Below are 16910 nucleotides of genomic sequence, written 5' to 3'. Positions count from 1 at the left end.
ACAATCTGGGTCATGGTTATTGATCACAGTTTTCTGATTTCCTAAACCTTGAGAGTCTAATGTGTGGTCTGCTTCCAGCATGTGCTTGGCATTTCACAGTATATCCATTTTACTTCACGTTTACTTCATGCCTGTGTTACTTCCTTAACTTTATTTTCCTAATACATTTTAAAATTAAAATTTCTTGCTGTATTAGAGGTATACAGTTTCACATTACATATCCTTAAGGACAAGACTATCATGTAAATACATAATGGATGGACAGTGCAGAGTAAAGTGATGCCCTGTGTTCCGTGATGTGACCTGATTCGCACCAGCTACTTCAGCAGCAGCAGCAGCAGTGTACTGCTAACAAGCTTGGAGCTCTTGCACACTTTCTGTCTGTACTATAGACAGTAGCTTCCTACCTACTACTTGACTGAGATGGATTTTTGAATATCAACGCAGAATTTTGCAATACCAACTTCCTGTTTCTGCCTTGCATTGCAATCCCTGGAGTGATGCATGCTTCCCAATTCTGTACCCTCTGCAGCTCTGACAGATCCACAGCCTCTAAAACTGCAATAGGACCATATGACTCATTTTGTACATGAATCTTACTCTAAATTTTATTTTCCCTCCTCTACTCCAATCTCAACATTTAAGAAAATGCTCTTGAACTAGCTCTATCTCTATCAACAACTTCAAATCATCTGTAATAAGAAAGCAGGTCATTAAAAATATATTCTTGATGAAAATTTTTTTGATAGCCCAGGAGCTAAGAAAAGAAATAGGATTTTGTGGCAAACTGCAAAAGACAACTTCTCATTTCCAGGAACATTTAAGTGTGCAAATAAATAAATGTTTTTGCAAGAATCTTGGTTTAAATAAATTGGTAACTTTAACCTTATTAGCCCTCAACAAACAAGACAGTGAAGCAGCTAGAAATGTAGTTCGAAAATAAAACACAGATATTACTAGTCACCCTTCACAAAGCCACCCGTTGTACTCTTTTTGTAGGATGTTTATAAGATGTAAATGTCAATACAATCATTTCCACAAAATAAGTCACGTGCAGACAGCCATCATTTCTCATTAATTAGAAAAGAGTTATTTTTCACTACTATTTAATAAATCTAAAATAACAAGGGGTGCCTGGGTGGCTCAGTGGGTTAAAGCCTCTGCCTTCAGCTCAGGTCATGATCCCAGGGTCCTGGGATCGAGCCCCACATCGGACTCTGCTCAGTGGGGAGCCTGCTTCCTCCTCTCTGTCTGCTTCTCTGCCTACTTGTGATCTCTGCCTGTCAAATAAATAAATAAAATCTTTAAAAAAATAAAATAAAAAAAAAATAAAAGCTATTTACATATTCTGGAAAAAAAAAATAAATCTAAAATAACATACCAAAATTAATCAGATGAATGGATGTCACAGTGCAATGTGAGATGCTATGGAGTTTTTGTTATAGCTTTTGAAGTAAAGCCCTAAGACCTGCAAATACAGCTCTTTTTGTTTCTAAGTTTCTAAAACAGACATATTTTTCTCAGATAATATCATTTTGTAAGTAAAATTTAGAAAAGGATGTGGAATAGAAAGGTGAAATGGTAGGTAAACATATTTTCTTTAAAATTTTCGATGCTTTAAATTTTTCCTTAAAATTTAAGGAAATTAAATTTTCCTGACTCACTTCTATTTCTTTCAGGTAAAGAACATCTTGGCCTTTTTACTTTCTTGTACAAATTGTACCTCTATATCCTTTTTCACTCCCTTGTTAACTGTGCAAAAGAGGCAATGGAATTAGTATTCATCAGAAAGCTCAAGAAGGTTGCACTTCTTATTCTATATTAAAAAAAATATATAACATATATAATATATATTCTGATTAAAAAATTGGAGAAGTATGTCATATTATATTAGCTTATTATGCTTTAGTTAAAGATCAAGATTCCAATAAAATATGATTTATAAATAAAAAATTTCTCCAGGTTAGTCTTCATTCTACAAGAAAAGCAAAGTTTCTGACCATGTGTGTAGATCACAATACAACAAATTTATTTATTACCATATATGCTATAATATTCAAGGTGTAGACAGAAAAGAAATATTTACCACTGTGGATTCTTAAGTGCTCTTTTAGATGATGTTTGTATTTGAAAGCTTTTCCACATTCAGTGCACTTGAATTTACGATTACCACCAGATTGTGTCACATGTCTCTGTAGGAAAGAATTGATATTTTAATTACAAGGCAAAAAAGCTTTGGACGTAAAAGAATAGCCAATCTGCTAAAAGCATTTTGATGAATTCTGCTTCTCAAAGGCTTCAAATTGAGTCAGTCACAAAAATCTAACACTTGGAATACTGCACCAAAAAGAAGGGTGATAGTAGGATCAGAATTTGGACATAAAGAAAAATCTCCACTTGCTAATTTAGAGCATTAGAATCATGCTTTATTGAGTAATATAGTATTTAGCACAAGTAAGATAGTATATACATTACTAGAAACTAGAGATTATCCCTTCTGTAGCCTGGCTTTTTCCAGTAGTTTATCCTATCTCTTAGATGCTTGGTACTTCCAAAATGTACTTTAATCTGATGAATTTTAAAAAATACCTCCATCTTTTCATCCAAACATGGAGTATTATAACAGCTTTCTGTCTGGTTTATCAAATTCTCACTTTTATGTATTTCAAATATATTTTGCACTCTTAGATTTTTTTTCCAGGTATTGTATTTTTTTATTCCAGAGTAAAAAATTTAAAAAAATTGTATTTTTTTTTTTACTTTAGATTTTACTTTTCCAGAAAGTAAAGTTTCCATTACTTTATTTATTTACTTTTCTTTATCCATCATTAAATTTATTTATTATTATGAAATGTTTCCCAGTCAGGTCTAATTTATATACAGTGTTACATTAGTTTCAGCATAGAACATAGTGAGTCAATAAGTCCGTATGTTACGCTATGCTCATCACAAGTGTCTACCATCTGTCACCATAAAACACTATCACAACGCTTTTGACTAGCTTCTCAATGCTGTACCTTTCATCCCCATGATTTATTCATTCTATAACTGGAAGCCTGGACCTCCCACTCCCTTTTACCCAGTGTGCCCACCTCCCTCCCTCTCCTTTGGCAACCACCAGTATGTTCTCTGTGTGAGTCTGTTTCTGATTTTTTTTTGTTCATTAGATTAATTGTACAAAAGCACTGCTTGAACTGAGTTCTATCATAAACCTCATAAACCATAAATTGCTCATAACCCTCCAAAGGCTCCCCCCATGAACCCCTGAATACAGATTCTGAGTCTATACATTCTGAGGTTACCTGAGTTTCCAGGCTGATTCTTTACCAGTTCCCTGGAAGAAGTTCATGCCTCAGTCACTCAGTGAGTCTCAGTTTTTTGTACATAGACTACTCTATCTCCTTGCTTTAGTTTATACTATTTCTTATTTTTTGGTTATGTTTCCCTATAATTTTGATTATTAAGATTCTAGCCATACTTCAAAGGCTTAACTCAAGTACGACTTGCTTCATGCTCCTCTAGCTGGAATCTCCCTTCTTTTGTTTTCCATACAGGAAGGAAAGAGAATGAGTACTTACTATGTATCCTGCTTCATCCAAACCGATGGCTGTAGGCACCAAATATATGGTGAAAACTCCCAACAGTGTATCTCTAGACCCCTCCCCTTAACTCCAGACTCTGAGAACCAATTGAGTCCTTGATACCACCAGTCAGAAAGAAATGGGCATGTGAAACTTAACATGATTAACACCGAGCTCTTAATTTCCCTTTTGAGAGTCAGGCCTTCCTCTGGTGTTTCCTGTCTTTGTGAAGGACACGATCACTTATCTGATTATTGCTTCAGCCCCAAACTATGGAGTAATCCTTGATTCCTCTCTTTAACTCCCTTACTCACTCCATCAGCAAGCCACCTGAATATACTCTGTATCTAACATTCGTCAGTGTCCTGTCAGTCACTACCAGTGATTTCAAAGCCACCACCACATTAGGCCTGGATTATAGCAATAGCTTCCAAATGGTCTCCCTGCTTCCATTCTTATCTTTCTTGATCTACTTTCCACCCAACAGCCAGTGTTCCCTTAAAAATAATCAAAAAATAAAGACAAAATTCAGTAACCTTCAAAGGTTTCCCTGTCACACTGTAGAATAAAATAAAAAGTCTCTACCAGGGTCTATACAATGGGGAATATCATCCAGCCCCAAATACTTCCTGGCCTCACCTATCTTTCTCCCCTTTATTCATACTGGCTTCCTTGCTATCCTTTGGGGATGCTGGGCAGGCTTCTGCCTCAAGGCCTTTTCATGTTTCCCTCTGTTCCCTTTGACTGGAACAACCTACCCTAATCATCCTATGACTGGCTGCTTCCTTTCCTTTGGGTCTTTGTTCAGATGTCCATTCTTAGAAAGGTCTCTCTCTCCTTAAAAAATAGTAGCTTTCTTCACTTTCTACCTTCTGCTTTTTTTTTTTCTTCATACTATCTCTTTTCTTATATTTTACATCATCTGCTAATATATGCTCCCCACTTTCTTGATCTTTGCCTATCTTTTTCACTATTGTGCCTTTTAACACTGAGCAGGTTCTGAACACAGAACAGGTTCTGATGTAATAGAAACACAGATGTTTGTTTAATGAATAAATTAATAATACATGGAAATGCTTATCTTTAAGCCATGGCATGGTTTTCAAACTCAAGTTTGCTGCCCCATAACCTAAATTGTTTCTAAGACATCCCAATCATATTTCCTCACATTTTTGGTACCCATATTAACCACAGCTCCTTTCTGACTTTTGCCTGATCACATACTTTATATAAAACCTACTGCCTTTCACTCATCTGAAAAATCACCACAAAATTGGCTCTTATGCTCATCGTTGATCTTATGATTTCTTTCTATAATGGCATCTCTTGTTTTCACCATTAGCTCCACCTGAGCTTTGCAGATCATTTCTGAGACAGGATTTGGGGACAACAGGTGCAGTTGGTGCCTGCTCCCCAAATGTCACACAAATAGGGCTCTTTTCCCAAAGCTTGGCTGTACTGTAGTCAGATGGAAAAAGCATCATCCCTAATAAGAGTTGCATAGGGACAGATGGTCTTTGTCTTCAGGAGTTCCTTCTCTGTATCAATTTCTTCCTTCTTTTGGTATTCTTGCCAACTTCAAGTGTTCCCTCATGGACTTACCCACTAACCTATCTAAGGAAATCGTGGTTCTATACTTCCTGATTGCCATCCTTCTACCCCTTTATTTTGTGATTTTGTGAGTGTTGTTGTCAAGGTCCTGAGAAGATAGGTTGACCCTGCTTGAAGATTTTGTTTCTGCTGTATTTTTTTTTGTTTGGTTTAGCCATCATCTTAGAAAGGGTCTAACTTGTGCTCTGTGAGATACAGGACTATATGAGGTACATACATAGGGCAGAATTCTCACAGATTTGCATTTATAGATAGTCATAATCCTTTGATACAAGAAACTGGACATGTGCCACAACAATAACACATACACTTAAAATACACTGTGCAGCTGAACATTTCTCTGATTTTTAAAGTTAGCGTCATGTTGATATTAATCTGATTGTTTAGAGTTGATACTTATCAGGATCTTCCAAAAGAAGGGCAATTGGCAAGAGCTTCTTGGCCTTTAATCCTTAAGTACAAAGCCAACCATTCAAACGTTAACTTCTAGAAGAATAGTCTTATTTTATACACTAGAAATTGAGGCAACATGACATAGGGATAGAACAAACCATGTGAAAAATGAGTCTTCAATATAAGAATGTTTAGAATCTAAACTTCAGATTCTTAAAGGAAGCAACTTCCCTTCCTACAGTAAATAGAACACAGTAACTTACACTGAGAATAAATAAAGTAGTCTTTGGTTCCCAGAAAATTAACTTTTATTATTTGACTTTCCTCTCAATTTGGTAAGTACTTAGTCATATGGTTTATGAAACCAGTATTTATTTTTCCTACACTGAGCATTTTGGTAGAATGCACTTTGAAATCTAGTTTTAAACTTCAGGGAAATATTTGTTACGGTATAAGCAAAATAATTAAATTTACAAAAAAGGACCTTATCTGAAAAAGAATAAAAAAACTTAGGGACCTCAACAATAGTGTTCACATGTACTTTATAACTCAGAAATGACCAGATAATTCAAATAATCACTTATTCTTGTAAGGCTGTAGATAAGATGCTTTCTACTACATCCTTTTAAGTATATTAAAACCCTTGCCTTGTACGGATGGTTGCTTTCACTTACTTGATCTCTTCCTGATTTATGTGATGTCATGTGACGTTCAAGTTGGGTTCTGTACGCAAAGGTGTAACTGCACAGGGAGCAACTAAAATTATCTTCATTCTTTTCATGGCGATATTTAATGTGTTCTTTCAGAGAGGTAAAACGTTTATAGCCTCTATCACAATACGGGCAGGTGAGTAACTGGGAGAATGCATCTGGTGTTCCTGTATAAGAAAGATAATATATTTTGAATTTAAAACATCCAAAAAAAATTACCAAAGCTGTCACTGAGTCCCTATGCTTTGTGCCAGATATTATACTACCTACTTTATATTTGATCCTTAAAATAATACAATGATACTATCTCTATTTCATAAAAGAGAAAACAGGATGCTCAGAAAGGTTAAATAACTTAAAAGTCACTTGGCCAGTAAATGATGAAGTCAGGATTCAAACATGTGCTGTCTGACTTTAAACTCTCATGTCTTTTCCACTAAACCACAAATCTTCCCTTCTTTTTGTAGGGTTAATTAGACAAAGAAAATATAAACAAAATTAGAAATATACATTACTTTTATAAATATATACATATTGAAGGGGACTTGTACACCATAATAGAATCTTTCCATTGGTAATGATGTATCATTAATTATTTAATGCTTTCTTTCTAATTTGGAAATGACACTCTATAAAGTTATTGCCATCACACAGTGAGTAGTATATAATTAGATTATGTTTTCAAGACACCCCTGCAGTTAGGTGTAGCCATATGACAGAGGTCAGACCACAAGAACAAGTGCTGGGGGAAATGAGTAACAGGAGCCAGATCTAGGTCTGTCCCACAAAAACCTCCCACGCATGCTTCTTTATGTTCTTTTCCTTACTGAATTACATGGATACATTTTCTGTAGAATTTTATATGGATAAGTATAGGATAGGATTCAGAAAATAAAGGAAATACAGAAAAACTGGAGTTCACTGAGTGAACCATATAGTTTTTTAAGATTTATTTATTTGAGACAGAGGGGTGTGTGAATGGGGGGAAGGGTAAAGGGAGAGAATCTTCAAGCAGACTCCTTGCTGAGCATGGAGACTGCCACGTGGGTTGATGTGGGGCTCGATCCCAGGACCTATGAGATCATGACCTGAGCCAAAACCAAGAGTTGGACACTTAACCAATTGAGACACCCAAATGCTCCTGAATGAACCATATTTTTACACATGGAGCCATCTAAGCCCGACAATCCTAAAACATAATACTATTTTGCCAATTAATATTATTTAACTAAGAGTGCTTTTCCATATTTGGTTTATTTCTTTAAAAAAAAAAAAAGAGTTCCTAAAAGATAAAACTTATTGTAAATCATATCTTTACCCTCATTTGAATTTCTTATTGAAAAAGACTTGGGACGCCTGGGTGGCTCAGTCGGTTAAGCTGCTGCCTTCAGCTCAGGTCAGGATCCTGGGATTGAGTCCCACATCGGGCTCCTTGCTCAGCAGGGAGCCTACTTCTCTCTCCACCTCTGCCTGCCACTCTGCCTGCTTGTGCATACTCTTTCTCTCTCTGACAAATAAATAAATAAATAAATAAATAAAATCTTTAAAAAAAAAGATAAAAAGAAAAAGACTACCAAAGAAAATTATATTACAATCTCAAAATCCCTCATAAACATATATTATCTTTATTGAAATCCAAGTCAATATAAATTAAAAGTTTTGCTTGAGAACCAGCCTGCATGTAATAGACTGAGCACCTGATCCCATATGAATAAAATCAAACAACCAAATCCCCCAAAGTTTATGATGGTGTCTTTATTATCAGCCAGCAAGGCAACTGGAATCAGAGAATTTTCTGCTGGTGATGTCTCTAAAATGACCTACTTCTAATGGGATTAGATTAGCCACATGAAATTGTTTTGGAAATCACGTTATGTTTTGTCTGGTATTAATTTCCTATTTGTAAAGGTAAGTAGGAAATCAACATTTGGGACATTCTCCTTGCCAGAGTACCTAATCCGTCCTATTGATTTTAGCTGGTTACAGTGGCAGAAGTCCAAGTGAGCCATTGCAGGTGCTTTATTATTGGCACCACAATCGACATGTGATTCTATTACTTAAGCTGCTTATAATCCAAGTGTAATACAGCTGTCTGTTCTCATTATGTTCTATTTTCTTTTTTGCCTTCATCATTAATAAACAAAATACTAGTAATTTTGTAATATGACAGGGTGCTCATAATATTCTACCAGCAAGTTATTATTTTCATAAATCAATCTATATTGAATTTCTCAGACAAGGAGATAAGAATTTATTCTTTTAGGATACTAGCATAAAACAACAAAAAGTAAACCTGAATATCTGACATAATAAGAGCAAATTATAGAACTAACAGGCTTGAGAGTTAAATGAAAATTTTTGTTTCTATTTTTGAAAAATATTGGATGTTTATTTAAAAGAATCACTTTTTTAAGCAAAGAAGGCTTATCACATAAGGAAAAAATTTTTCTTTTTAGAATTCTTATAAATAACTTTAGAAAGAAATCCAAACTATGTCTATTTTTTGAGCAGTCTATAATTTCCTTATGTATCTGTGACTATGAATATGCTTTAAAAAAAACCTTAATTTTTGTATCCTAAACCTCCTTTGCTCAGTAGCATGACATTTCAGACTGATAGTAGTACTGGATATAAAATATTTGCAAAATCTCCTTTAATTGTGCACCACTGATTCAGAGTTTGTGATACTTCAGCCTTCCAGAAAAAAGTTTGCCCTCTGACAATTTATGAAGTACAGAGAGCGTGTTGAATCCACCAACACTTAAAAAGCTGAGGGCTTCTGAGGATAATCTGATGTTACTGGTGTGACAGAATGTCTACTATGAAATATTTTATTAGCTGTATACCTGAAAGTAATGAGTATCTGAATTAAAAACAGATTCTAGAATTCAAATGTTTTACTAATTCAGAATGATTAGGGCCCCAATTTTTATAGGATTTTACTGTGTTGATTATAACAATGGACTTTACGAAGTTTAACTTTATTTGATCCGTGCAATAAAACATTTTTTTAAGATTTTATTTATTTATTTGACAGGCAGAGATCACAAGTAGGCAGAGCAGCAGGCAGAGAGAGAGAGGAGGGTGGGGAAGTAGGCTCCCTGCTGAGCAGAGAGCCCGATGTGGGGCTCGATCCCAGGACGCTGAGATTGTGACCGGAGCCGAAGGCAGAGGCCTAACCCACCGAGCCACCCAGGTGCTCCTTTCATGAGGATTCTTAAAGAACTTTCTGTTACATAAAAGATTTACATATGTATATTAAAATGTTTAAATTTCCTTTTCTTATTTATTATAACCTATGGGTTCCTCAGGTGAAATTTAACAAATTTCCTTTAAGGAAAAAAAAAAAAAAACTGGGGCACCTGGGTGGCTCAGTTGGTTAAGAGTCTGACTCTTGGTTTCAGCTCAGGTCATGATCTCAAGGTTGTAACTATGAGGTCCACATCAGGCGCCACACTCAGCATAGACTCTGCTTGGGATTCTCTCTTCCTTCCTCTGCCTGCCCCCACCCGTTCTCTCTCTAAACTAACTAAATAAATAAAATCTTAAAAAAACAAAAACAAAAAACCAAAACCCTGAGAAATCAAAGTACAAATGGTAGGGACCTACAGAAGTTTAGAGTGCCTATAACTATAGACTCAACAAATATGCAAATAGATCAACACAACACTATTCATATAACTGTAATACTGTATCCCCAGGGGTAATAATCTTTGTAATAATTGTCTTCAAAAATGCATCCTTTTGGCACACTGGAGGAATCAATTCTAGAGTGTCCTACTTCTATTTCCTTTGTCACTGATTTAGTTACAGAAAATCCTATCGATTCTGAGGTGAAACTTCTATTTCTGCATTTTTCATAATTGATTCCTGATTTAAGGAAGGTACAGGTGATTCTTTGCAATGGAATCTATTTTGTTTTCTACACCATTCTCAATTTCCTTCAGAAATTTAAAAGTGGATTGATAAATAACACTAACTTAGCACCAAAAAAGCTGAATACTTACGTATAAATCTAACAAAGTATGTATAAGATTTATACAAGGAAAACTATAAAACTCCGACGAACAAAATCAAAGAAGTAAATAAATGGAGAGATATTCATTGTTTGAGGATAGGAAGACTTATTATTGTCAAGATGCCAGTTATTCCCAATTTGATTTAGTGGAATTCCAACTCAAATCTGGAAAGTCCTTTTATGGATACTGACAAACATTCTAAAGTTTATATGGAGAGGCAAAAGACACAGAATAGCCAATACAATATGGGAGGTGAAAAATAAAGTTGGAGGACTGACACTATCTGACTTTAAGACTTATTATAAAGCTATAGTAATCAAAACAGTGTGGTATTGGTGTGAGAATATAGAAATGGATCAGAGGAACAGAGAGCCAGAAATATCTTTATAAATAAAGTCAACTGGTCTTTGACAAAGGAGCAGAGGCAATACAATGGAGTAAAGATAGTCTTTTCAACAACAGTAATGGAACAGGAAACAAAAGCAAAAATGAACTACTGGGACTTCGTCAAGATAAAAAGCTTTAGCACCAGCAAAGGAAACAAAATCAACAAAACTAAAAGGCAACCTACAGAATGGGAGAAGATATTTGCAAATGACATACCAGATAAAGGGCTAGTATCCAAATTCGATAAGAAATTTACCAAACTCAATACCCAAAAAACAAAAAAATCCAGACAAGAAATGGGCAGAAGGCATGAGCAGACATTTCTCGAAAGAAGACATACATGGCTAACAGATGCATGAAAAAATGCTCAATATCACTTGGCATCAAGGAAATACAAATCCAAACCACAATGAATACCACCTCACACCAGTCAGAATGGCTAAAATCATCAAGTCGGGAAAAAACAGATGTTGGCGAGGATGTGGAGAAAGGGAACCCTCTTACACTGTGGGTGGGAATGCAAACTGTTGCAGCCACTCTGGAAAACAGGATGGAGGTTCTTCAAAAAGTTAAAGATAGAACTACCCATGGCCCAGCAATTGCACTACTAGGTATTTACCCAAAGGATACAAAAATAGTGATTTGAAGGGATACCTGCACCCCAATGTTTATAGCAGCAATGTCCCCAATAGCTAAACTATGGAACAAGCCCAGATGACTACTGACAGACAAAAGGATAAAGAAGATACGGTGTATATAAATACAATGGACTATGACTCAGCCATCAAGAAGAGTGAAATCTTGTCATTTGCAATGTCATGGATGGAAATAGAGGGTATTATGTTAAGCAAAACAAGGCAGTCAGAGAAAGACAAATACCATGATTTCACATATGTGGAATTTAAGAAACAAAATAGATGAACACAGGGTAAGGGAAGGAAAAATAAAATAATATTGAAACAGAGAGGGAGGCAAAGCATAAGGGACTCTTAGCTCTAGAAACAAACAGAGGGTTGCTGGGCGGGAGGTGGATGGGTAGATGGGGTAACAGGGTGATGGGCATTAAGGAGATCACTTGATAGAATGACCACTGGGTGTTATGTGGAACTACTCAATCACTAAATTCTACCCCAGAAATAATAATAACATTATATGTTAACTAAAATGAATTTAAACACCAAATTAAAAAAGAAAAACGTAATGGAACAACTGAACATTCAGGACATGCATAATGTCCTGAATCTAGACACAGACCCTACACCCTTCCCCAAAATTAACCCAAAACGGATTACAAACCTAACTGTAAAATGTAAAACTATAAAGCTCCTAGAAGATAACAGGGAAAAACTAGATGACCCTACCTATGACAATGCCTTTTTTAGATATAACACCAAGGAAAGAAAGAATTGACAAGCAGGACTTCATGAAAATGAAAACTTCTGCTTCCGTGAAAGATGATTTCAAGAGGATTAGAAGACAAGTGCCATACTGGGAAAAATATTTGCAAAAGACACATCAGATAAAGGACTACTAGCCAAAATATACAAAGGACTCTTAAAACTCAACAATAAAAAATCAGTACCTTGATTAAAAAATAGTCCAAAGGCCTTAGCAGACACCTCACCAAAGAAGATATACAGATGGCAAATAGACTCTTCCCATCATACGTTATCAGGGAAATGCTAATTAAAACAAGATACCACCACACACCTATCAGAATGGCCAAAATCCAGAACACTGACACCACAAACTGCAAGCGAGGATGTCGAGCTACAGAAACTTTCTTATAAAAGTAAACATACTCTTACTAGAGGATCCAGCATATGTACTTCTTGGTATTTACCCAAAGGAGTTGGAAAATTTACATCTACACAAAAATCTGCACATGGATGTGCACGGCAACTTTATTTGTAATTGCCAAAACTTGCATGTCCTTCAGTAGGTGAACAGGTAAATAAACTATGGTACATCCAGACAACGGAATTATTATTCAGCACTTAAAAGAAATGAGCCATGAAAACACATGGAGGAAACTTAAGTGCATATTACTAAGTGAGAAAAGCCAAATTAAAAGGTTACATGCTGTGTAATTCCAACTATATGACATTCTGGAAAAGGCTATGGAGACACAAAAAGATCTTTGGTTTCCAGGGATGAGGGGAGGTGGGGAAAGATGAATAGGCAAAATATAGAGGGTGTTTAGGGCAATGAAAATACTCTATGAGATATTATAATGATGGATACATGTCATCACATATTTGTCCAAACCCACAAAATGTACATCACCAAGAATGAACCCTAAAGGAGATGATAGACTTTGGGTGTTTTCTGGTGAGCGATATTAATAATGGGAATAGTTATACTACACTGGGGGCAAGGGGTACATGGGAAATACCTGTACTTCTGTCTCACTTTTTGGTGAACTTTTGGCTTTTCTAAAAATGTCTTTTAAAAAAGTTGATTATTTAAATATTAAGTTATATCTATCCATTAAACTGGGAACCCCAGAAAAATCAAACCAGATATAGGATCTTAAATACTTTAAATATCCCCAAACATTCCAAGTGACGTCTTAGTTCTTGGTGCAGATCTTGCATAAAATTTCTTATAGGAATATTTGATTGCAATTGTCATCTGTTTCTAGCATGGAAGGAGGGAATGGTAGTCTATTTCCTTTTAGGAGAGTATGAAATATTAGAACTACATTTTACCACTCTTCATACACAGGCTGTTCATATCAGAATAGACTAGAGCATGACTTTCAGAACAGTGGAAAAAAACCAAGAGGCAGTTAAAGGTCATCCTAGCTCCCATTTCTAATACTTGCCCTGTGAGTGAATGGAAATCAACGTCCAGGCATTGTTCTAAGCACTTCATTGCAGTGGCCTTACCAGTAGTGAGATGCCACAAATTTAATACTATGCTGTTATCATACACGTGTTCCTTTTATTAAAGAGATTATTTTCTATGGGCATCTGCCAAAAATGTTAGATATCAGAAATGTTCCCTAGAGTAGAGTAGGTTCCCACTGTAAGCTATGGAAATGATAATCCTGTAAAGATGAAAACAAAAGCAACTGTGAAGCTCTACTTACCATTGTCATCATGACCACTGGCTTCTGGGGTGCCCTGCCTCTGGTCCTCTTCAGGTGCCTCGGGGTAAATGACAGCAGTGTCTTGTTGTTGCAGGAACTCTTCAACATTAGGATCATGGTTTTGTTCATTTTCTGCATCTGAGTCACATTCATCATCTTTTACTAAAAGAAATGCATACTTTATACTGCCAAGTTGTTACAAAGCTTTTCTAAATAAGAAATTATTTACCTTAAGAGAACACACTATTGTTCTTGAATTTGTAGGAAATATTTGCCCAAAATTAAAAACAAAATTTACTCATTCTGTTGTCTATTATTAAGAAGTCTTTAAGAAAGCTTTACAACAGTCTTGAATTTTCACAATATCTCTCTTAAACTTTAGAGTGTACTTCTAGTCTATGTGACTGATAGGACACAGAAAAGGTAATATAGTTGAATGAATTCTTAATTTCTCAATCAAGGATAAATCAAGGAAAAAAGGGAGAAAACCTTAGTTCTCAAACCTTAGTCCTTCCTAGGAACCTATTAGATATTTACTTAGAGTTGTAAATCCGAATCATGCTCAATTTAAACCACTTTGAAGTTCAGTACAGGTATCTGATTTCCTAGACAACAGTGTTAATAGTTATCTATAGCTGGAAAAATATCTACTAAGAGTTAGGAGTATCAAATCCATAAAACTGCTTATCTCCTCTAGTACTCATATATAATAAACAAGGCTACTTTTCCTTTATTTCTGCTTCAGTAAATGTTTAACAGTGGGCTAGGGGCAGAGGCATTTTTTCTTCTGGTTAGAAAGTTTCAAGAGATAATGGAATACTGCCACTTTGAGAAGGAAACCCAGAGTGCTTCGAGTTCCTAAAGCAGTATTGCTGCACCATGGTTTCCCTCCATTTCCTCCACTGGCTCCAGAGGACAGTGTCTACTCCATGCTGCTGGTAACTGCAATGTGTTGTATGGCTGTCTCGTGGCTGACTTCTTATACGCTTCAGGCTGAACTGTCACTTCTAAATCTGTAAAATAGCATTTCCCAGCAGACTAAAATTGGGCCAAATTAAAATGCTGAGGTGTAGGCATGTTTTTGTGTGCTAGTTATTGAAACAATCTTGCTAAATCTCCCACATAGTGGAGATTTAAAGTCCTCAGGTCAGCTGCTGTTTAAAACCTTAGAACCAATGACATAATAATAATGGTGACCCACCATTTCCCCCTCCTTTCTAATATAGCCAATAGCTATCAATTATTTAGCACTGGGTTACTGGATCCAGGGGGAAGTGAAAACTCTTGAAGAGGTAAGCTGGTACTGTGGGTATTAAGGGAGTCTATTTCCAAATCCTCAAATTCCGTGTATATTCTTTCTTAGAATCTGGAAGGTTCTCTCTACTTTCCCCTTTCCAGACTTTCTAAGACTTCCTTAAAAGGAAGAAGAGATGGAGTGCCTTGGTGGCTCAGTGGCTCAGGTCATGATGTCAGAGATGTGTGACTGAGCCCTGCATAAGCTTCTGTGCTCAGCTGGGAGTCTGCTTGCTCCTCTCCCTCTCCTTCTTCTTCCCTCACCCCACCCCCACTGATGCTGCTGCTGTCTCTAGCTCTCTCTTAAATAAATAGATAAATAGATAGATAGATAGATAGGTAAATAAATACATAAATAAATCTATCTTTTTAAAAAGGAAGAAGAGGGGGGTGCCTGGGTAGCTCAGTCGGTTAAGTGTCTGCCTTCTGCTCAGGTCACGATCTCAGTGTGCTGGGATCAAGCCCCTCTTGGAATTCCTGCTCTTTCTTTCAAATAAATAAATAAAATCTTAAAAAAAAAAAAAAAGGAAGAAGAGAAAAAGTCATATCCCAGTACAGTCATCCTGTGCATTGCCTTGGAGTGTAAAAACCTCCAGGTTGCCAAAGGAAAAAAAATTCAAAATACTGATGGGGGGAAACCAACTTCCTTCCTTCCTTCCTTCCTTTGTTCCTCTCTCCCTCCCTCCCTCCCTTTCTTTCTTTAGCATATATTTTTTTAAAGATTTATTTATTTACTTGAGAGAGAGAGAAAAAGAGAGAGAGAGAAGGAGCAAGGGGAGCGGCAGAGGGAGAGGGAGAAGCAGACTCCTGGGGGAGCAGGCAGCCCGCAGTGAGGGTGGGGGCCCTAGATCCCAAGACCTCAGGATCATGACCTGAGCTGAAGGCTTAACTGACCAAGCCACCCAGGCACCCTGGGAAAACTTTCTTATTGATTAATTAAGACAGGCCTTTCAGTTTTTTCTGTTTATATGGATTTATATCTGGGGTTAAAGCATGGCAATTTTCTGTTATGGGGATATTTTGGCTGTAGTTAGGAAGCTCTGAAATTAGCTATATAATAATATGGTCAGAGGGAGTGAGAGTAGTTTTCTTTTAATGGCCTCATCTATTCTATTGCCTAACTATTATTAAAAATTTCATTGCTCTACAGGAAGCTGGTCAGAGTAAATCAAAGAATATTCTCAAAAATCATTCCTACAGTCTGTCATTAGCTGGAAAAATAAGCATTTTTAAAAAATTTTTTATTTTTTATAAACATAAATTTTTATCCCCAGGGGTACAGGTCTGTGAATCACCAGGTTTACACACTTCACAGCACTCACCAAAGCACATACCCTCCCCAATGTCCATAATCCCACCCCCTTCTCCCAAACCCCCTCCCCCCAGCAACCCTCAGTTTGTTTTGTGAGATTAAGAGTCACTTATGGTTTGTCTCCCTCCCAATCCCATCTTGTTTCATTGATTCTTCTCCTACCCACTTAAGCCCCCATGTTGCATCACCACTTCCTCATATCAGGGAGATCATATGATAGTTGTCTTTCTCTGCTTGACTTATTTCACTAAGCATGATACGCTCTAGTTCCATCCATGTTGTCGCAAATGGCAAGATTTCATTTCTTTTGATGGCTGCATAGTATTCCATTGTGTATATATACCACATCTTCTTGATCCATTCATCTGTTGATGGACATCTAGGTTCTTTCCATAGTTTGGCTATTGTGGACATTGCTGCTATAAACATTCAGGTGCACGTGCCCCTTTGGATCACTACGTTTGTATCTTTAGGGTAAATACCCAGTAGTGCAATTGCTGGGTCATAGGG

At 36.4% G+C, this 16910-nt stretch overlaps 1 protein-coding gene across 5 annotated transcripts in view; it reads right to left on the bottom strand.

Annotated features, from left to right (window-relative positions):
- ZEB1 (zinc finger E-box binding homeobox 1) overlaps nucleotides 1–16910 on the bottom strand; it is a 186708-nt gene that overhangs the window by 10774 nt on the left and 159024 nt on the right. For 3 of the 5 annotated variants that reach the window (XM_059404355.1, XM_059404356.1, XM_059404359.1), the window contains exons 4-6: nucleotides 13796–13957; nucleotides 6260–6462; nucleotides 2087–2192 (exon numbers count right to left, since the gene is read on the bottom strand). In XM_059404355.1, coding sequence (XP_059260338.1) covers nucleotides 2087–2192; nucleotides 6260–6462; nucleotides 13796–13957 — 471 coding nt within the window. The remainder of the gene's footprint in view (nucleotides 1–2086; nucleotides 2193–6259; nucleotides 6463–13795; nucleotides 13958–16910) is intronic. The other 2 variants (XM_059404357.1, XM_059404358.1) reach the window with 1 other exon arrangement.

Source organism: Mustela nigripes, chromosome 6, assembly GCF_022355385.1.
Source record: "Mustela nigripes isolate SB6536 chromosome 6, MUSNIG.SB6536, whole genome shotgun sequence".
NCBI lineage: Eukaryota > Metazoa > Chordata > Mammalia > Carnivora > Mustelidae > Mustela > Mustela nigripes.
Note: the sequence above shows the minus strand (reverse complement) of the source record. Positions and strands in the feature narration are given on the sequence as shown.